This window comes from Cyrtonyx montezumae, unplaced genomic scaffold (genome assembly GCF_038088225.1).
Source record: "Cyrtonyx montezumae isolate F1298 unplaced genomic scaffold, pur_monq_1.0 scaffold_29, whole genome shotgun sequence".
NCBI classification, from domain to species: Eukaryota; Metazoa; Chordata; class Aves; order Galliformes; family Odontophoridae; genus Cyrtonyx; species Cyrtonyx montezumae.
In genome coordinates, this window is record NW_027072033.1 from 10262674 (window position 1) to 10285045 (window position 22372).

The 22372-nt window shown below is 42.1% G+C and overlaps 1 protein-coding gene across 1 annotated transcript in view; it reads right to left on the reverse strand.

Moving 5' to 3' along the window:
• PDE6B (phosphodiesterase 6B) overlaps nt 1-22372 on the reverse strand; it is a 29718-nt gene that overhangs the window by 1832 nt on the left and 5514 nt on the right. Inside the window, exons 2-21 of the mRNA XM_065740577.1 lie at nt 19140-19683; nt 16033-16185; nt 15593-15682; nt 13844-13984; nt 12735-12809; nt 12593-12657; nt 11107-11173; nt 10860-10907; nt 10560-10709; nt 9555-9698; nt 8887-8952; nt 7992-8138; nt 7015-7122; nt 5798-5907; nt 4728-4815; nt 4061-4161; nt 2918-3025; nt 2077-2140; nt 1270-1344; nt 504-587 (exon numbers count right to left, since the gene is read on the reverse strand). Of these exons, the coding sequence (XP_065596649.1) occupies nt 504-587; nt 1270-1344; nt 2077-2140; nt 2918-3025; nt 4061-4161; nt 4728-4815; nt 5798-5907; nt 7015-7122; nt 7992-8138; nt 8887-8952; nt 9555-9698; nt 10560-10709; nt 10860-10907; nt 11107-11173; nt 12593-12657; nt 12735-12809; nt 13844-13984; nt 15593-15682; nt 16033-16185; nt 19140-19550 (2295 nt within the window). The 5' untranslated portion in view covers nt 19551-19683. The remainder of the gene's footprint in view (nt 1-503; nt 588-1269; nt 1345-2076; nt 2141-2917; nt 3026-4060; nt 4162-4727; nt 4816-5797; nt 5908-7014; nt 7123-7991; nt 8139-8886; nt 8953-9554; nt 9699-10559; nt 10710-10859; nt 10908-11106; nt 11174-12592; nt 12658-12734; nt 12810-13843; nt 13985-15592; nt 15683-16032; nt 16186-19139; nt 19684-22372) is intronic.

Genomic DNA, 22372 nt, shown 5'->3' on the forward strand with positions numbered 1-22372 from the left:
GTTGCTACACCAGGACTCCTCTCCTATGAGGAAAGGTTGAGGGAACTGGGCTTATTTAGCTTTGAGGAAGAGAAGGCTCCAGGGAGACCTCACTGTGGTCTTCCAATACTTGAAGGGAGTATATAAGCAGGAGGGGGGAGCAACTGTTTACACAGGTTGATAGTGATAGGACAAGGGGGAATAGTTTTAAATTAAGAAAGGGGACATATAGATTAGATGTTAGGAGGAAGTTTTTCACAGAGGGTGGTGATGCAGTGGAACAGGTTGCCCAGAGAGGTTGTGGATGCCCCATACCGGGAGGCATTCAAGGCAAGGCTGGATGTGGCTCTCGGGCAGCCTGCTGTAGGGGCTGGTGACCCTACCCATGGTAGGGAGGTTGAAACTAGGTGATCTTTGAGGTCCTCTTTAACCCAGGCCATTCTGTGATTCTATGATTCTATGACTGTGGATGCCAGGACCTGAACCCCCTGCTGAGAGGATAACGTGCACAAGAGTTTGCTTACCTTATAGACAAATGTGCACACAAAGTCGATGAAACCCACTTGAAGCTTTGGGAGTTCAGCAGCTTTCCTCCTGTCCATCATGGGCTGTGGTAGGACGCAATCATACCATGATATATGAGAACACTGCACTGGAAAACACTACTCTCTTTTCTACACAGAGCTGCCCTGTTGTGTCATCCTGGCTGTTCTGCTCTGCTGTCCATCACCTCCCTCATCCTCCTCTGAAGAGAAATGGAATGGGTTTGTTTCCTATGCTGTTTCTGTAGAAATTTTAGACAGCTCTTTCTTTTTCTATCATGGGGTGTGGGACAGAGTTTTTGCTTTCCATCTCTCAAGCAATTTTCAATTTTCTAAAACATACCTGAACATGGAATTATATATTAATATAATAATATAATATAATATAATTAATATAATAAGGACCATTTTTCTTACTGTACCATTACTGTATCATTTGTGTTGCATTTGTGGGGGTATACTACAAATGTCTACCTAGATTTTCTTAAGTCTATTGGGTCTGTCATGACTTGGGATATTCTGTGATTAAAAAAAACAAGCTGAGGTGGAGGCAATGTCAATGAATAATTCTTGGTTTTTTCAATGCCAAATTTAAATATCTTCCCTATCTGAATGCCCAATTTTCTGGTGGATTTTAGCAAGCCTGGTAGCTACAGAAAGACTCACAGCACCCTGAGAGCATCAATGCTTGCAGCAAATCTCTATTTACTGCCTGAACTGAGCCCTCTAGCTCTCACGGGATACTTACAATGGGCTGCTGCTGAAGGACGCTTATTTCTAAGTCCCCTTGCTCCCAGAATTCAGCTGCTACCAGGAGAGCTACCTACATTGCCAAGGAGGGAAAAAGTGAAGTTAGAACTGATTTTTATTTCCAGATGGACTTCAGGACAGGGCCCGCTATGAAGAAAATGTGACCTCTAAATTCTGGGCTGCTTCACAACCACATCCAACCCCAGCCTTTCTGCTGGGAAAGGCAGCAGTGGCCATGGGATTGCAACTGTGTAGTAACTGCCCAAATACCCTTTTTGTACTAGGACCTGTCAGCTCACTGCTCATCTATTAAGAAATGTTTCTAATGTGTCCTGCAAGGATTTGCTTCGTGGTCATAGTTGTCATTTTCTGTTAGTACTTTTTCAGCTGTTCTTTTTTCCACATTGAACAGGAAGATGCGTTTTCTTTCTTTTTATCCTCCTTTAAATTTCAATGCTTCTTACTTAGTAATTGATCAAGTTCAGTTCAGGGAGGAACTCCTAATAGAAAAACAACTAACTAAACAGGAGGTATTGCACTAAAACAAAAACAACAACCTAAATAATTGTGAGGTTTTTCCTTCCTTTTTTCTTTGCTCCATTTGGTGAATGTAAATTCCCTACAGAATCCAAAACTATTGTTTTAAAGATGGATGTATCCGTCAAGAACATTATGAATATGAAACAATATGAAGTATTTTTGGTAGTTTAGTAGGAAACTTCAACATAGTTATGTAGTAACTTAGAAACAAGCAATGCTTTTAAGTATAAGCTAGAGAAATCTGACAGCATGTCAAGCACCTGACCTTGCTCTGGACTTCCCAGGGCTTAGTGATTGCTGACAAATCACAGGCAGTCATCATCATGGCCCTAAAAACAGAAAATAAGTAAGTGTCTTCTCTGGAGCCCTGAGGGTCAGGATGTGCATGTGCTATGCAATGTCTCAGTTCTGTGATGAAGTGATAGATAAAGAAAGGCAGGTTGTTGTCACAGCCTTGGCTCTGACTGGGACATAGGTCAAGGATTGCTCCATGATTCAAATGGATTTGTGCTAGGGAACTGCTCTCTTCTGACACTAGGAAGTTTACCACTTCAACCACTGCTAGGCTGAACCTTGTGCCTGCAGGCTTACTCATCTGAGCCCTTTGTGAAGGTGTAACAATGAAGACACCATCGACTTTGTAGGTGCAATTCATCACAAGCACAATGTTTTCTTCAGAGCTTCTGCCAGTTGCAGCAGCACTGTGCAACTCAGATGGATTGCCATTAGGGAGAACAACTCATGGATTGGGTTCCCTTTGCTCTGCCTTTGCAGAGCAATACATTTTTACCCCATGGTTTTCCCCTGCTTCTCCAGAAGATCAGATTTGAGTGGGCAGTAAAATACTACGTGCTGGTCTCCTGCTAAGGGCAATGGAAGAATGTACTGACTGCACAACACCAGAGTGTATATTTTTGTCTCACTCAATTTGCATTAGAAATCAAAAACAGAGGAGTATATCAGCTAGGGACCATGGCTGCTGAAGCAGAAGAATCTTTTTTAAAATAACCTATTGTGGTTGTATGCATGTTTTGTAGCTTCCACCAACCAGTCCTGGAAGAGGAACACTGCCACATCTCTAACCCTCAAAAAGACGATTTACTCACATGACAACCTCTTTCTTTGTTGTCTCCAAAGACAGGTATTCAGTCCATGCAGTTGTATTGTCATATGTCTTAGACTCGTCAACAATCTTCTGAAACATTGTTCTCTTTCTTTGAAGAAAAGAAAAAAAAAGTTCCAAAAGGATGTAGCAGATGGATGGACAACCAGTTCTGGGCACCTATATCTTCAGGGAAGCCCCCATCACTTGTTTCTCTTAAGTAGATGGTACTTTTGTTAATGGCTTAAAGGAATAATTAGTGTAGTAGTGAGAGTGGAGCAGGAACACTGAAAGCATGTGCTCCTTCAAGTAATGCAAGCTGAGATGGGTTTCTGGCTTTGCTGACAACACTAGAAGGCTTTTTGCCTGAATACTAAGCAAATGGCAGAAACGTAGCGCTGGCTCAGGTGTTGGAGCATTTGTTAATGTTATTTATAAATCTAAATATGAGAGTGCAGAGATCTGCTCCCATACAACCACCAAACCTCCAAAGTAAGTGCGCTGGGCTAGGACGGGTTACTGTTCCTTCCTCATAACCTTTTTATTTTTTTTTTCCTTACTATTTATACTGTGTGTAACCATGCTTCTGTGTTGGTCTTGGCCTTATATTTGAAAGCACATTTTGAAAGTTCTTTGCTACTTAAGATGTCATATATCACAGACATCCAGCCTTATGCCCCAGAAAATTAGTGCATGTGACAGTGTGGTCTTGGGCATTCTTTGCTTTGGTGTGTGAAACAGACTATGAACTGAGTGCTCACCTATAATATTATTTGATTTGTGTTGCTCTCTCAGAGAAGTTAATTGAGTCTTGGCCTAACTACTGATCATTAGTAAGTATTTTTAGTGCTGAAGTGTTATAAAAAAACATCATCTCTTGCTTTCTGTTAGGGGATCATACAAGGCCTTGTTGGAGGCAGAAGGCTGAAGGTCACATATGTGTTGTAATATAAGTTCAAAATTCTTTTGAACAATTTGAATTCTTCCTGCCAGCTATGCTACTGACATTAAAAACAGCCCCCTGGAGGCAATGTTTGTGAAGAGGTTTGCTACCTGGAGGGGCTCTCAGAGCAAAATATCACATTTTGTCTTTGTACAGTTCCAGCTGCATCTAGCTCTTCACACACAGTATATGTGACCAACTTACTTGAAGTACAGTGCCAGGTCTGTTGCTATAATGGCAATATCCATCAGATGAATCATATGCTCATGCTGTCTCCGGTTGAGGTTCTGGCATATATTCAGTGACTGAAAGAGAAGAAGAAGAAAGAGAAGCTACAAAATGCAAACACTGCATTCATGTGAGCTGCTGGGAGTCTCCCTTTCTCAAAATTGTTTTTTTCTAAAAGCTGCAGCTTGCATCCCTAAGGTCTGTTGGTTCCTGGTCTCCCCCTGTACACACTGAGCAGGGTCAGTGTCTGCACCTTGATGCACACTCCATGCTTAAGCCGTGTCCTCCCACCCAAGGGGAAATTTGCTTGAAATGGAAAGTTAGGTGGGGGAGTATGTTGGCCTTGGTCCAATTCAAGGGGCTATAGGAGGAAAATCTTGTGTTTAATGTGTTCCTAAAGGGGCTAATGATATGACTTCTGAAGAATCCAGGTCATGCAAGTGTTTTGGTCACAGGTGAGCAGAAAGCATCTTAAGGTGGAAGGAGATGAGCTGGCTGCAGGTTCTCAGAAACTCAAACCAGAAATAGACCTTGTGCTAAACAGGGGTCATGGGTCACAGAAGTTAACAGTGAGGTGTTTACTGCTAAAAAATTTAATTGTGGTTAAGTTATTCAGGCTCTTATGTTATAGTTCATTACAAACCTCTTCAGAGAGCAAAAACTTTCCAAAATCCAGGTGATGTCTCTCTAAAATTGAGGATCCATGAAGTTTAGCTAAAGGATTTTGAGATCTGGTAGCATAAAGGAAAAATTAAAGATGTTAGTATAGCACTTAAAAAAAAAAGTGTCCCATTTGTTATTTGTCATGTGCATTCAGCTGGTCTAGAAAAAGCTTAGGAGGTAGTATTATCAAAAGCTAGTGATTTCAGTCTAACTGGTAATAGGCAGTGACTCTGCTTAAAATTATTTGTACACCGCATACAATATTCTTCCACCTGTAGATTTCACCTAAAATGTTCTTCATGGCAGAATTGTTACTCAGCATAGTGAGCTAGTTCAGTTCCTGAAAAAGTAAGTTTTGACATCTGGTAATAAGAACAGGAAAATCACCAATTCTTGAACAATCCTTGAACAAGTCCTTGGCAAAATGCAAGATTATCTCTTATCCAACGGACTTGTGATGAACTTGCAGCTTTACTTGCATTTTTTCAAAATGCAATGGGATAGCACAGACAAAAAGCATTTCAGAAGAGCTGTGATCTGACACTATGTTGCTGTTCTTTTAGCTACTGAAAGCAACTAGCTTTCAACTAGCTACTGAAAGCAGCATTCACATTCTCATGCTGGTGATAGGTTTCTGCAGGCAGCAAGGGCAGTTCTATGCATGGTGCATTCCAGCAGAAAGCATGCTTCATATGTCTAGGATGCTCATGGAAGCATCCTGCATCTCCTCTAATGCTCAGACCCCTAAGTGCCTGCAACTGCACCTGGCCTGCTCTGTACCAATACTGCAGAGCTTTGCTTTAACCAAAAAGCTGAGGGCAGCCTGCTAGGAAGCAGAGCAAGCTTCAGCTAGCACTATGAAGTTTCAGCTTTCTCGCTGGCTAAGGCATAAGCCCAAGTTCACAGCAAGCAGAAAGAGAAGCTGATTTACAAGGAAGGCTATTACCCTGTATGTAACAGAGCTGTGCTGGAGTTTAGTGTGATCACAACCTTAATCTACTCCATGAAAGAGAAGCAGGAAATGGTTGGAAATGGCAAGAAACCACTTACTTCATCTGGTAGAGGTTGTTGGTTCCTCTGTGATCTATATCATGGCATAGAGCAGCAGTTACCATTGCAAAGGCTTCAAGATCTGTGTAGTAGCGCTTCAGTTTGCCAGTCTGGAGGGTGAAAAAGTGCATGCCATCTGTTAGTATGTTCTGCAGGAAAAGGTATGGGTCTGGCATCTCCCCATTGAAACAACCCAGGAGAACTAGAAGCATTATGAACCTAGATACTATATACTGCATGCTTAGATCAAAATGGGGAAGCAGCTGGAAACAAACTGTTTCAGACTCAAGTAGACATCTGCCAGTTGTATGTTCTCAATGGCCACACGCAAGGTTGTTTACCTGCTGCTATACCAACCTCATGCCATTGAGGTGTTTGCACCCTGACAATCACCTGCATGCCTCCCGCACTGAGTCATAGAACTGATCTATCACAAGTCTGTGGTGACCAGAGCACTTCTGATGCCTCTGTTCTTTTGTGGGCATCTCTCACCTGTGAGAAATGGCACTTTGCCACACTCATACTACAATCATAGAATCATTAAGGTTGGAAAAGACAGCTAAGATCACAGAGTCCAATCATCAGCCCACTTCCCACCATGCCCACCGACCATGTCCCTCAGTGCCACATCCATATGGTTCTTGAACACCCCCTGGGACGGTGATTCCTCCCCCTCCCTGGGCAGCCTCTTCCAATGCATTACGTTGCAAATACTACGTTTTCTGAGTGGAAATTTTTCCTGGTATCCAATCTGAACCTCCTCTGTCTCAGCTTATGGCCATTACAGCTCATCTCCCACAATTCACGTGGGAGAAGAGGCAAACTTAGCAATGGGCTTACACAAGTGGTTGTTCTGCCTACAAATGGGAAATGTGAGGCTGTCTTCATCTATGCTCACCTCAGTGACTGACAGAAACTACTGGCAGAAAGGATGTCCTGCAGACTCTCACCCTACCACACAGAAGGATTAACCTGCAGACTATTCAGCCCCAGACATGCCTGTGCCTACAAGAAGTTAAGTTGTCTGGGTACTTCTGGCCACAGTTTGGAGGGTAATACATGCACTTAATGTAAACTGGGGCCTCATTTGGTGCTAGGAGTGACAAAGTAATCCTATATAGGGTTTGAAGAGAATCTTGTGCGTCTCCAGGCCATAACATCAGCTCTACTTGGGGTAAAGCCATGCCACAAAATGAACTGGGGTGCTGTTACCTTACCATGAGAAGTGTGAACATGGTCTGTGCAACATTGAAGCCATGGCGCCAGTTGTGGTACGTTATCTTCCGGTAGCCTTTACTGACAGAGTACACAAACCTCACCAGAACCTGAAAATGGGGAGAAGGATGTTAGTTTGTGCAATGTCAGCTGGCTTGTGGGTGAAGCTAGCAGCTGCTGCTTTGGAATATAGGCAATGTGTAAAAATAACGGATAAGATTCAGACCTTCAAGAGAGATGGTCTATAGAGATGGAATGTTTACCCTCTGCATGGTTACAATATAGAGTACTTGTACTGTATTGCAATATACTGTTTTTTTCCACCCATGTTCTGCTGCTTCATGTGGACTTTCCCTTGTAGCTACAGAGGTTTCCTCCACTTGAGAGGGGATAAATCACCGATGAGTATTCATTATTTTTAATCTTAGCTTCTCAAAGGGGCAGCAAAGAATGTCTGTTCTTCACATCTGTACCAGGAGTGTGGCATTCCAGAGTGGACATTCTGAGTGCTTGTAGCACTGGCTCGTGCTGTAGGCAAGAAGCACAGAAGTAACACCTGCGCAGAGCCCTTAATTTCCCTCCTGCTCTCCTGCTGGTCACTCCGGGACGAGGGATGTGCGGCGGGCGCTCTCTGTGCTGCAACCCGCAGGTCCCGCTAGATGGGGATAAAACTCACAGCGTACGCTCGAAAATCCCTCGAGGAGACGGAGAGCGGTTACGCGTTTTCCGAGTCCGGCAGGAGGCACGGACTCTGGCAGAAGGCCTTCAGTTTTGTACATTGAGGACTTTGGGGTCGAATAAGGTTCGATAATGGAATAGGGAGATTTAGCATGGTGCAGTCTCAATCTGTAGAGGCCCAGTAGCAAACCTGTACTGGTAGCTCACAGAGTGCTCAGCTTCACACCACAGTACAGAGAAGTGGCCAGCTTCATGCTCCAGACTCACGAACAAGGTGGGGTCCTGGGTTAGGGTTAGTTACCTCCTGCGGGATCTGGAACTTCTTCACCACGCCAAGCTCATAGTACATCTGAATGCCACACTTTACCAGCTCCAGCTCAGTGCAGTCAAAATCAGAGAACCTGAACTCATAGATTTCAAACTTGGTGGGACCTGGGAGTTGTTCTTTCTGTGAAAGGCAGAATGGTTTGTTGCTGTGGTATTTATGCTGTTCCTAGAAAAATCTGGAAGTGGTTTTTTTAAATAAAAAGTTATCAATCTGTTGTTGCTGGGGTACATATTTTTAAGACCATGACATGCAAACAGGTCTAACAGGGCTATTTTAGGGTTAGTGCTAGGATTGCTACCAAGCAATCCTGTTACTTTCAAGGGACCTACATGTACAAGGATAAATTTTTTACATAAGTAAATATCTTCCTTCAAGGGTTTAGTATAGATAAACAAAAATGTTTCCCTCTTCCTTTGTTAAAATAACCCTGTTGGTGAGGGAAGAGAGAGAACATTTTTGTTCTGACACAAGATACTGCTTGCATTCTGTTAAGCAAGCTTCCACTCTTCTTTTTAATTTGGTGTAGTTTGGAGACTCCAAACTTGTCAGGTCTTACAGGAGAAGTCTTAAAGTTCCGGATTCATTCTTGTGAACAAAATGTATGATAGTTCAAGGTGGATGGCATGTTCCAAGGGGGACTCTGAACCCCTTGTGATAAGGAGGCATTTGGCAGGCACTTCACAGGACAGCATTCTCTGCTACTTGGTAATAATAATCTCACACAGAGCACAGGAGGGGCAGGTGTGCTTCACCTTCACCCTTCACCAAGTGCCTTGTTGATATCTACCAAATCCAGTGATTCTCCCCTGCATCCACCCAGCAATAGTTGTTAATCACACTTCCAAGTCCACTCACACATTGCCCTTACCAGGATACTTGCCAGCTCCTCTTCCTCACACTCACTTGGCTCCTTCCCCAGCTTTTCTCGTGTTGGCTGCAAAGAGCATGGACATGTTGCACTGACTACTGCATCCTACAGAACTGTGCTGAACAGCTTGGGGGTAATCTAGGGTCAACCTACAGGAGGCAGCGCTGATATGAAGATCATATTTTCCTTTCAGTCCTCACTTTTATTTCTGATCTTTCAACATATTCTTCCTCATAGGAATGTTATCTCTTGCATTAATTCTGGCTTGTTTTTCCTCTGCTTGCAAAAATTCCCCTAGAAAACTCCCAGTGTCTCAGCCAGGCTTAGCAACTCCATATCCTGGTTTTGGGGTATAAATCAGCTCCTCTTTCAAAACCCACAGCCTGCCCTGAGCAGCATCTGCATGAGCCTATCTCCAGGCCTAGCTTTGCTGAGGAAAATAGAAAGGACCCCAGCATGTCATGCTGTGGCACAGAACACAGTCAGCCTGAAGTCAAAATAAAGACTTGTTCTGCCACAGTGTGAGGGCCTGAGTGTGGCCTCCATGGCTGGAAGACTTTCTGTGGGTGGGAGAACTTGGCCCACAGGCACAGCTGCTGGTCAGTACAGTCCAGGCTGTCATGCACAGGCCAGGCTCACAGTTAGTGCTGTACATTGCAGAGCATTACCAGAATTTCCTGAATTTCATCCTTGTCACACTTCACATGGTAGAGCACCATATCCTGGGCAATATCTTTCCGGTTCTCCAGTTTGTTCATCTTATCATATGTATCAGTGTTGAGTACAGACCAGCCCAGAAACTGTGTCAAGGACTTGGAGAGGAGGAAAAAGAAAAACAGCATAGTAACCAAAGTATCTTTTCCCTATAGCCATAGAAAGATAACAACTGTTTAATATATTTTTATGGAAACATTAACTCCAGTCTGGCCCCAAGTCTAGTGATGTGCAATTGCATATTTGCTTCCAAATGCTAACTGTTCTTCATCACAGCAGCTCCCCAGCTGGTAGATCTGCCTACATCTTAAGATTGTCCATACCATGCAGATTTAAGGACTCTTTGTCCTGGGAAATCTCATATCAAGAGAAAGCAGGAGGGTCTTGTCACCTTTAACATCTGTTTAATCATACTTCATTTGCTTTCATCTGATTTGCTGCTCAGTGGCCGGTTTGAATGGATTTTTTTGCTTGGTTGTTTTATTTGGTAGTAAAAGTATTTCAGGAAATGCTTTGATTGATAATGGATGTCAAGATCTATATGTCCATACTGGTCTGAAACAAACATAGAAGCATTTCTCAGCTACAATAGCTTTGATAGGCTCTACTATTTGTAGGTTCAGTAGCTGGCCACACCTTGAATCACAGCCACACTATAACGTAGGTGTAATTGCCAGGGGAAGTTGCCCAGCTGTACCTGAGCACAGGTCAAAATAGTCATGTTACTACCCCCTAGCTGCTAGGTGTGCAATCTAAAAATGCTGAAACAAGAGCACAGGCAAGTTTACGAAATTCAAAAACATCCAACATTTCATTGAGTCACCTTCAAAACTTTCCGTCTACTGCATAACCAATTAAGAAACTTAATTGCAGAATACTGGGGGATGCTTGCAGAGGCGCAATGAGAAAAAATGACCTCGACTATATGAACTACTTCCAGCCACAGCAAAGAATTATACCTCCATCAGGGTCTCATCCTGTTCGTCAAATGGTTTCCCATCTTTTCTGTTAAAAAATGTAACAACACCGACAATTTCTTCCTTTTTGTTGACTATTGGCATGGAGAGAACATTTTTGATAGTCCATCCTGATTCGTCTAGAGGACCTTCCTTGAAGAAACAGTAAGCAGAAAGACACCATATGCAATCCAATATTACATCATGACTTCTGATGAATACCCACGTGCCTAATATAGACTCTGAATTACATCTCTTTAAGTAAACTAGAATGCTTCATGTAACTAGAAGTGTTCACATTACCTGAAAGTTAAACATCTCATCTGCAGCAGCATTCATAATATTGCAAATCTAGGGAATTTAAAAGAAAACACAAAACAAAACATATTTTACAAATTTGATGCAGAAATTAAAATACCAAAACAAACAAAAACAAAACAAAACAAAAAACAAACAACCCCCCAAAAACAAAAACAAAAAAAACCTGAAAAGCAGCTTTAATTAGACTTCATTTCAGAAAGCCTTAATGAAGTCCAAGCTATGTACTTACAAACCCACTTTCAGCCACATATGTTGGCAGTCCAGTAACTAATGCCCAGTGATCTGGGGTAGGATTTCTGATAGAAAGAAAAATGGACAAGGGTAATTAAGGATGCTTATTTATTGAAGGACGATGATAACAGAGGTGACTACACAATCTACATATACATTCATTCTCAGCTACCAAGCAGTTCTGTTACTTTCAAAGGACCTACCTGCGCAAACATAAATTTTTTACACAAGTAATTATTTTTCTTCAAGGACTCAGTACAGATTAGCTCATAGAATATCATAGTCATCAGAACACTTGAGTTAAGAAAAAAACTATTCCTGGGAGTGAGGGTCATGTTTCAGAGCTACAGCATAGAGAAAAATAAAAGAATGTCTGTGGTTAATTGTTAGCCAGATTAACACAGCTGTATTTCTGTCATGGAAGCATGAAGATGGATATCAGGTCGCTATTATTGCAAACCAGTGTGGCCAGAACTAAAACTTCTGTTGTGTCAGAGATGTCATGCATACATTTTGCCACAGTTTACAGCAGTTGGAAAAGTGGTGCTGAGGGATGTGGGGAGGTATGCTGGAGGATATTTGAGGAGGTGGAGGGTACGTGTATCTATATGTGGAAGCAAGATACATGAAGAGAAAAGAAGGTGGCTAGGAAGCTTGATGAGAAGGGAGCATTCTCACTAACTTCTGCAGATGCAGCCATCTGTTTCCCTTCTCATTTTTTGGTAAGAGAAGGTTGAGGAGAGAAACACCATACAGAAGTAGCAGCTTGGAGAGTTAAAGCACTAGAGAGGGTAGTCTGTGGAGGGATCATCACAGAGCCCACTGGAATGATGCCAAAAGCTACACTGCAAAACTCAGAGGTAAGAAGAGAGGGTGATTTTACTGTACTCTGTGTAGAGTTAAGAGAGAAGGAAAAGAAGAAAAAGTCAAAGATTGACATGAAGGTGGGGGGAGGGGGTGGGGGGTGAGGTGTGTGGAATGGGGTGACCAGAGGAGAAGAGAGCAGAAAATAATTTAGAGGACAGGCAGAGGAGCAGGAATGATTGTGAAGGTTCAGAGGATATATAAATGAGTGATGGGCAGTACTGCAACTGCAGGTACCTCAACACCAGGGCAAGCTGGATGGCTCAGCTGCTAGCACAGAAAATGTACCAAGGAATAGTGATGCCTTGGTCTGGCACAGACAGTGGCAAAGCTGCAGGCAGTCAAAGCAGCTAATTGCCACGCATAAACAATTGCTTATTGCGGTGGTTCTTGGAGCCTGATTTACAAGAGTTTACAAGCCACAGCCCTGAAAGAAAACTTTGTCCCACAGAAGTGTGAGTTGAAACAGCATTCGGCATTCTGGCTTCTTACTCAGCCTTGTATCAGTCCTTTGCATATCTCTTTATAAACATCTTTACACCAGGAACAACCTTTGTTTTAGCTGCACTCTGTGTTTGTACTGAGCACAGACAAACAGAGGTAGCAGTCTGAGTACTTACGGGATGACTTTAATGTCTTCTTTTCCATGTAATATATAATCAATGACTTTGTAAAAGACTATTTCCTGCAAATAAAAAGAAGAGCAGAGTTAAATCTAGTGGTGGGATAATTCATCCAGACGGGAGAATGTCTGTCACTTACTCTGCCATCTGGAGTGCGAGGCCCTGAGTAAGGGGGAACTTCTCCCAGCAGGACTGGCCATAGATCAAAAAATTCCTGTTTTTCAAATAAGAGAAGTATATTTAGAGTAGGAAAGTGCATTCTGCCTCTATCTTCAGAATGACTGCTGCTTTACTGTGCTGGTTTTGATACTGTGTAAACAACACATGAAACAACATGGCTAGTTCAATCTTAGGCAGCACAATGGTGTACAGAAGCCAGGAAGTGTCAGGTGTCTTACAAGGTTGCATATGGCCACATACAACTTACACACAAGACATCACTCAGTGAACAGTGTGGACTATATGCACAGAGCAAGCAACTATTTCCATATTTTCCATGTTCTTTGTTTTCCAGAGCATTTCTGTACAGATAATTTGCTACCTCACTAAACTGGAAGAACATTTTATCTTAGGCTATGTTATAATGCAGATCAAAAAGTCTTTACCAAAGTAATGGTCTTTTAGTATGTCTCCTCACAAGACCAAGTGGTATAAGGTCTCTCACAACGTGGTGGAAATCAAAATGTTCGCCTGACACCAGAGTAAATGTTGCTGTGTAACTCCCATGTAAAGCTTGTCAATCAGCTTGCAAACAGTAAGAACAAATCAGGGCTGGAAAGGTAACTTAGATTCTGTTAGTCTGCATTTCTGTGAGGGCAAATTTCACCTAGAAGCCTAGATAATATGCATATGGATGAGGTCTTGAAGAGAGTGGCCATGCTGTTGCTGGGTATCTCTAGAGGCATCTCATATCTCTAGTATCCAAAGACTTGGTGAGGCAGTGCTTGCAATGCGGGCTTTGACTGGAATTGCTGCTTTATAGTTTAATCCTCTCCTTTGCCTCCATTCTTGTCCACTGCCTCTTCAGGTAGTCCCATTCCAGTGATAAACTCTTTACTCTCCTCTTTTCTTCATCCCATCAATTTTTCATTTGTACAATTGAATTAAAAGTGCAAAACAAAGCAGGAATAATGTCTTAGACGTAGCTTGGACTTTGGCTGCCCCAATAAACCTTATCTCCACAAATTAGTTAACTGTGGGTGGTAGCAATCAGAAGGATCTACAGCTCATCACTGACTGAACACTCACCTTCTGCTTTGTCATGTCCAGGAGGCCTACTGAGTACCTGTCACAATTCAGATATGCTCTCACTGTGTAGAAAGCCTTGTGGAATTGCCTTTCAATATCTGTCAGTTCCTCAAAGACTTTGTTAGCTGACCACAGCAGCACCTGCAGGATAAAAGCCAAATGTAAGCATAGCTTTCCCTTGAAGTTACACTTCCCAGATAAACATTAACAAGGAAACTGTTATATATGTATGTTTATTTATTTATTTATTTATTTATTTATTGTGTGTGCTACAGTCCCAGTACAATAACAACAGAATTGCAACTGCGAAATGTAAAATCATTGTTAATTCACAGTGGGAATTACTGAGGAGGGATGCACCCTGAGGACTAGTCATGCTAGCCTCGGAGTACTATGCCAAAGGCCAGTCTCACAAAGGTATTGGTGCCAGACAGACCATGCACTTACTTTTTATTTCCATTAGTAAAATTCTGCAAAGTCCAAAGGCTGCAGTTGGAAATATCTGAATCAACTCTTTCCTTAAAACCTTTGTGCAGTATTCCTTGTGTGCACATTGGCCTATGACCCTCTTCCCCATGCCATTCTGTGTGGATAAATCCTTAAAAAGGCTGTTGCTGTTAAGCCATTTAATTTGTAAAAAGATGGAGGCTCTGCAGTGAATTAGGCAGATGTTTCTAATAGTAAAAATCAAGTCTTTGTGGTCAAAAGGGAGAGCTTTGTCATCTCTGAAATGGTAAGGAAGCCATCTGTGCAAATGCAGACCTTAGTTACTGTCTATGTGCCTGATTGGATGTTTTGCTCTCATAACCCAGGAGGCATCAATGGCAGTGCCTAGAAAAGAGCTGCTACCTGAAGCTGACTGGACCTGTGCTTGGAACACAGAGTACTACTGCTTAGCCACAGTCAGAAAAAGTGTGCCTCATTGCTTCACTGAGGGCTAGCAAACATCATACACTGTTCTGGCCTGCATCATTCTCTGTTTCTGACCCATGGGATAGGAAAGCTCTGGCACTGTTGTAAAGCCCAAGATGCTATATCCTACCAGCATCCCACAGATATGACAGAGTTGTTGCCATGTGAATTGTTAATGGAAAACGAGCCGTGGCTTATTTTTACTTTTTTGCTGTATGCAATGCATAAGGCTCAAAGCCACAAATGCAGTGACAAGGATTGAAAGAAATGCATGAAGAAAGGCCAGTTTATGGAATGATGTAAAGAACTCTGGCAAAATATTATGTTGTCTTCAATTAATACTCTAACAGGTTCTTCACAAGCAGACTGCGTTCTCGTTGCACATTATGCTTTTCTTACTGACATTTTTGCAATATAAAAATCTTAACCAGATGGCTGTATCACCTCATGGCCACCATTCATTGTTTTATGTTTCTGGAAATAATTGTGTAAAGAACGCATATCTTTTGTGCTTTTAAAAAATGCTATTAATAAAGTGTCCTTAGTTGTTTTCAGAGATATTTCAGTGCTGCTGTCTGAAGTGGGTAAATGTCTCAGGAGTGTTCCATCACCTGAATTCTGCATATCTCTATTTCAGTCCTTTTGAAGGTGGTGCCCCTGCCTCAGCACCAGAAGACGGACAAGGTGACAAGGGACTCTGAGGAAGGGAGAGTATGTGGAAACTTTTCCTTTCTGCTCTTCTGATGCAAATCTCTGAAGGAGATCATCTACATTTCTGAAACCAGAAAAAGTGGTTTTGATTTCAAGATATAGCCCAGTCTGCATCCTTACTCTTACCTGTCCTCTTCGAGTCTCACAATTGTGAAGATAACTCAAGTGATAAATTTTCAGGTTTAAGGAAGCAAAATTCAGGTATTTCAGGAAAAGCTGTAAAGAAAAACAATTGAATTTGGTCAGATGCAGTAGCAGTCTCACGTATATTGGATTTCATAACACCACTTCAGCAATGTCATGGTAATTCCCCTGGATAAATGCTTTGCTTTGCACCAGTGTGAGATAAGGCTTATCCAACTGTAACTTCCCTGAAAGATTTCTGAGATAAGCATCCTCATAATAAGCCTCTTCTGTTAAAGGGTGCGTCCCCTGTAGGGGGATTTACACCATGGTGCTTCAGTAAAGCAGACATCCCTAATGTAGAAGGATCTATAATCCATGTTATACATGTTATACTGCAATGCAATGACTGCTTGGTAGAAACTGAACTACTGACCACTTACTGTTTCATCAGAGTTGGTGAAGAATGGGCCGTTCAGCTTATTAATAGCCAAAATGACAGCAACTAGATCTTTGCCATTCAAGATGGGTGTTGCAAGGATGCTTTTTGTTGTGTAGTCGGTGAGCTCATCAACAAATGAACTGAACTGGGGACACTGTTCAAAGGAGAATTTACAGATTAGGGCACTTTAAACAATATCTGTAGCCTTTAAGCCAAGCCAAAGCGCAAACTTTCTTGATGCAAACTGTATAGATAAAAGTTTTGCTTAAAATTTTGAGGAAGATAAAAGAATCAGTAGAAAACTGGACAACAATACAGGTAATAAAACTAGCATCAGAGAACTGGCTGTGGCTATTGATTGCAATATGTGCTCTTTTTAGAAAGCTCTTGCTAGCTATAACCATTTAACATGCTGAACACTGTCAGAACAAAGAAAGTCTCCATTAATCCTCAGACAACTGACATCTTTCATTATACCTCCTGCATCATTTCCTCCAGTGTTGTGTTAACACTGCAAGGTTCATGTAACCAATTTCTATGCAGTACTGCATAGCTACATTTTATAAATGATGCTTTGTATTGCAGTGACTACGAATCTCACTCACTTTCATTTTTCTCCATGAAACTATCTACACCTTGGTTCTCATGAAAACAATTGTTGTACAGAGGATTCCCTTCTCTACTGGTATATCTTCAGCATTAGTCTTACAATTACAGTGCTTATCAGTTTATCACTCCTTTATGAATTAAAGAGCAGCAGCAGACATGGGAAAGCAACCTGTAGCTACTTCATATGCAAGATGTTTTTTACTGATATTGGGAAACATTGGAAAAGAAGTTGTGATGACCTCAGTATGAACCACAATGATGCTGGGCCTCTGTGGTTGGGTCAGTGGACAGAGGCCCAGAGGAGGAAGCAGCAGGCAGTAGCTACATTTTTCTCCTGGCACTCTCCCCCAGCACTTGGAGTCTCTTGCTGGCCAGAGTTGCAACATGCAGATGACACCAGCAGGTTTGACTGCACAGGGTGTCCTGTCCTTGAGAGAACTGCCATTCAAACCATTGGGAGAGCATTGGTCATGCTGTAGGAGCAGTGTTAAGAGAAATCACTGTGACAGTCAGTGCCATTGTCTCTCAATGCCAAAAGAAAATGAGACATAGGAAGTGTAGTGTGAGGAAGGCAGATAGCCCTATGTCCTGCACAGTGACTTATTGACACCTTCTTCACCTGCTGATTGGGAATGTGGGAAGGGTCTTGCTGACCCACCATCTTCATTCTCAGCTGAATGATCTGTCAACTTCAGTTCCTTGTATCTGAATTATTTAAGCTCAGAGCTTTGTTGCCTCTGGTCAAGATGTTGCTCCTGAAGGAACAATCACTCTAATGCACCTTCTCCCTACATATCCTCCACTGCTGGACTTCCCTAAGAACTAGGGTAGACCAAGCATTTAAATGTCTGTGCTTCCTTTGAAAGAATTTTCATGAGTAGCAGCATCTGAAAGTATCAGAGTTGAAGTGCAGCACCTGGCTCACAGCTCTGAAGTCTTTACTTATTCTTGGAGAAATATCAGAAGAGTGAGACTTAAACTTTTAGGTTATATTCTGATTAATATTTTGCAAAAGAATATTTGCAAAACCAAGTAAATATCTTAGTATGTTCCATGGAGAACAAGGAAGATTTTGTTGAAGCATTTGGATATGACCATACTAAGCAACAAGTGTGTCCATTATGACCATTAGATGAACAGATGGTCTCTTTCTAACTAGCAAATAATAGCTGGAATAATCCCAAATGCCATATTTGGGCCACATGGATTTTAGTATTATATCTATGATTAGAGCAAGCAGATTGTATTTGCTGCCATTCAGATTTATGAAATTCAAATGAGGAGTATGAGGGGTAAGTATTGTTATGAAGGCCATAAGAATAAAACACTGAGATTCCTTGTAACCCTATCAGTATTGCACTGTGCAATGTCTGCTGAAAGAGTGTGCTTTTTGCTGTTTTTGATGAAAATCACTCATACCCATGTTACAATTAGCCCACATGCTGGACTATTCAGTGGATAAAGAGTTGGTTGGATAGTCTCAGCCAGAGGGTTTTGGTCAACAGTTCTATGTCCAGGTGGAGGCCAGTGACAACTGGTGTCATGGCAATCCAGGATATGTATATAGACTGGGAGAGAACTCACTGAGAGCAGCTCTGTGGAGAAGGACTAAGGAGTTCTGGTGGATGAAAAACTGAATATGAGCCAGCAGTGTATGTTTGCAGCCAGAAGGTTAACAGTTTGCTGGGTTGCATCAAAGTGGGGTGGCAGCAAGGTGGAAGAGGGGATTGTCCCCCTTTGCTCTGCCCTTTGAAGCCCCGTCTGGAGTACTGCATCCAGACCTTGGGTCCCCAGCCCAATAAAGATGTGGAGCCATTGGATTGGGTCCTGAGGAGGTCCACAAAGACAATCAGAGAGCTGAAGCCCCTCTCCAATGAAGGAAGGCTGAGGGAGCTGGGCTTGCTCAGCCTAGAGAAGAGAAGGCTCTGGGGAGACTTTGTTGAGGCCTTCCAATATCTAAAAGAGATCTTATAAGCAGGAGAGAGAACCAACTTTTTATATGAGCAGATAGAAATAAGAGAAGGAAGAATGGTTTTTAAAACAAAAGAGGGGAAATAAAGATTATTATGAGAAGAAATCTTCACTCAGAGGATGGTGAGGCACAGGCTTCCCAGAGAAGCTGTGATTGCCCCATCCCTGGAGACATTCAAGGCCAGGTTGGACGGGGCACTGGGCAGCCTGAGCTGGCATCTGGCAATCCTGCCCCACAGCACGGGGTAAGAACTGGATGATCTTTAAAGTCTCTTCACACCCAAACCATTCTGATTCAGTGATTCTATGACTATGATTCTGTGATGAGTTTAGCTTCACCTCTCTCCATAAATGAAGTTGGAACAAACTTACACACTGATTACTGGTGTGTTAGTTTCCATTACATGGCAATTACAGTGCAAGAGGTTTGCCCAAACACCAAGATGCCCTTCTGTCTCTTGACCTCTTCGAACCAGCAAGCATGTGAGCCTTTTGTCTACTGAGTGAATGAATAAATGGCAAACCTACCTCACTGACATCCTTGATGTTCATGGTTTTCTTGGTTTGTGCAACATAGCCCACGATGCCTATGTCCAATGGGTAGACAATCTCACAATCTGGGGAGACCAGGCATTCCTCCAGCGTGCTTCCCTCTTGAATGTTGAAAAGCCTTGTTGCCAGTTCAGGTGTGCCGTTTCTTTGCCTGTACATGAAAAGACTACACCGGTCAGCGTGAATAAGGGACCTGATTCTTCTCAAAGTCTTGAAAACAACTTTCTCCATGTTGATGCTTTCTTGCATGTCTTGTATCAACTCAAAAAGAATTTCGCTTTCATTGTCATCACAGGGCTCTGTTTTCAGTTTCTTCTCAAAGTACTGCTTGGCAAAAGCCGGGTTTCCATCAAGAAACTTTTCCACATCGTCTTCACTAATGCTCATTGTGAATGTCCTGGATCCTGTAGTAGTCCAATAAAGTGGTGGTCTGTGCAAGAAGCACTCTTAGTTCTGATGTATTTCCTAAATATTCATAATAGAAGATGCTGCTTCTAGAACAGCCAGAGATGATATACCACTGCAAAGAGAGATTGTCATCAGGAAGGTATTCCTTTATAGTGCTGGAGGCGAGTCTGTGGGAGGACAGATCTTCTCAACCAAACAGATTAGATGACCTCTACAAAAGCTTTAGGTCAACTTTCTTCTTCTTAATCTAAATGCTAACAAAAATGGAGAATTCACAATATCTTTGAGCACTCTCCTTTCACTTGGCAAGCAGAAAACTTACTGAAATAATTATATTGAGGTAGCAGCAGAAGAGAAGAGCTGCATCTTCTAACATTGAAATAAGCTCTTTAAAGTCTAATTAAATATATACTGCTTGGACCTAATCCTTGGCTAACAAGGTGAGCATCTTATTATTTCTGCTCTCCAAGCTTGTCTAAGAAACATCTCACTGAATGTTAAATATGTAAATCTTTAAAGCTTAATGGAGTTACTGGTAGTCTACAGCAACTACAAATTATGTTTTACTACCTACCAAATCCCTTTGCTGAAGTAGTTAATGAGCCTAAAATGAATGGAGGTTTCCATTCAGATTGGGTAGATACACGCACACTCCAATTGTCCATGCCGACTCTAGGTCAGTTCTTTGAGGCTTTTATGATAGCAAATCAATAGAAGTTTTGTCTCTTGCTTTACAAAAGAATATAATGGATAATATCTTCTAATTGGCTAAGTAGGAAGAAACTCTCTGAATAGTCTTCCTTTCACTGTTTTGAAAGGAACACTGAAATTTCTTGCTATGAATAATTTACTTATCTTGGACAATATAAAACACAAGAGTTGGTTTAGCATGATTTTGATGCTGTTGTTGACTTTCTTCCTGATTTTCTTACCCTGCCACTGCTGAATGAGCCATTCTACACACACTGACAAATTCTTGCCTCGTTGTATTTCTCTGCCCTTTTTGGAGAAAGAAATACAGGAATCCTCCAGGATTCTCAGAGGGAGTAGATGCATCCCGTTCATCTACTTACCAAGACGGACAGAAATGTATACAATATTTTATACGTGGGGAAATAGGATAGCTGTTTACCCCTTCAATAGACAGGACAAGGACAAAGCACTTCAGGATGCCTTTAACAAAATGGGCCTTCTTTTTTACTGGAACTGAGGCTTTGAAGTGAATGATACCATGTACAGACTTCACAGGTACAATCTACAGACATACTTTGACAGTGTTAGGAACAGAAGTAGTCCAGGATCTTTAGTGTCTATTAACAGAATAGTGCCCAGAATTATGTGACTATGGTCCAACATAAAAAGGGAAAACCTGTCTAATGACAAAAAGAAGATCTGGCTGGAGTTTATGCCCCTTGCAATGTCAGAGATGAGTCTGGCTATGTGCTTTTTTCTTCTCTTACTCTCCATGCAAGTTGCACTTCTTTGTGTGCAAAGTTCATGCTGGCCCTTCTTTTGAGACTGTAGACCTCTTGCATTCTGACCATAATGTGCCATGTTGCCCCATCAGACAAGAAGGCCATGAGCTGATTTCCCATTTACCTGTGCTGTAGGCACAACATACATTCAAGAGAATAAGTTTAAAGGGAAACATCCCAGAATCCCACTGGTTATGACCTACAATTTTCATATTCAATGATTGGATTACTCTGTAACTCTCACTTGTGTGAGAGGCTTTCCTATGCCCACTTGCAGTCAGATGTCCTGATTGAACTAGGCTACAACAAGACAGAGATCCCCTCAGGGCTGATTTTGTTCACACTGCAGCAAAAGGACTGGAAAACCTTTACAGATGCAGGGTGTTGGACTTGCATAACTGGGTTTTACCTAGCAGTTGGAACTTCCCCAGTCAAGCAAAGTCTGTATGGAATGGTATAAAGTATGTCCTTTACAAAAGAGTGCAGTGGTCAAAGTAAAAGTAGTGAGGTAATGCTGCTCTTTTAGGCACACTTCTATCCTATGTTTATTTGCTGCTGGAAATTATTATTGCTGCTGTCAGGCACTAATCCTGAATGTGTCAGTTCATGCTTTTAACACAAAATACCACAGAGGCCACTACTTTCAGGGGAAATTAAACAACATGCAATGGTCTTCATCAGTGGTGAACAGAGGGAATTTCTGTCCAAATCTTCTATGTTACTGGAAGATAACCAAGGCTTGCTTTCTCAAGGAGGAAAGGTCCAGGCTGCCTGCCCCTGTGAATGCTGGCACTACAGCCAAGAGCACACAGCAGCCCAAATGTGACTGTGAATGCCTAGAAGGATGGTGACAAGAGAGGGAGCAGAGGCAGCAGTATTAGAAATACGTATGCATGTGGGACTAGAGCCCTGGAATAGAGAAAATGGGGAGGACCTTGCATCCCACCAGCAGAGAGGACAGATCAACTAGATGCTGATAAATCCCTGCCCACCTCAGAAGGAGGAGGTGAGCATCCTCACAGAAACTCATGCAAACTGGAGTGTAGGGGCAGACAGCTAAGAGAGAAAAGTCCTTTCAGAAATTACAAAATGCTGGTGTACTGGGACAAAGGTCTAAGAATTTGTCATTTATAATCTCACTTATCTTCCTATTCTGTCTTTCAGTCCCCTTAGTTACTGAAGATGCAGTATGAAATCTGAACAACTTAAATTACTTTATGCTAGCATGGCAGAGATTTTCTGGTAGATTACATAGCCAGGAGATTGAAATGGAATTCTATCTCTAAAAGACTGCTGTAGAAAGCAGGGTGTGCCAGGGGTGCACAC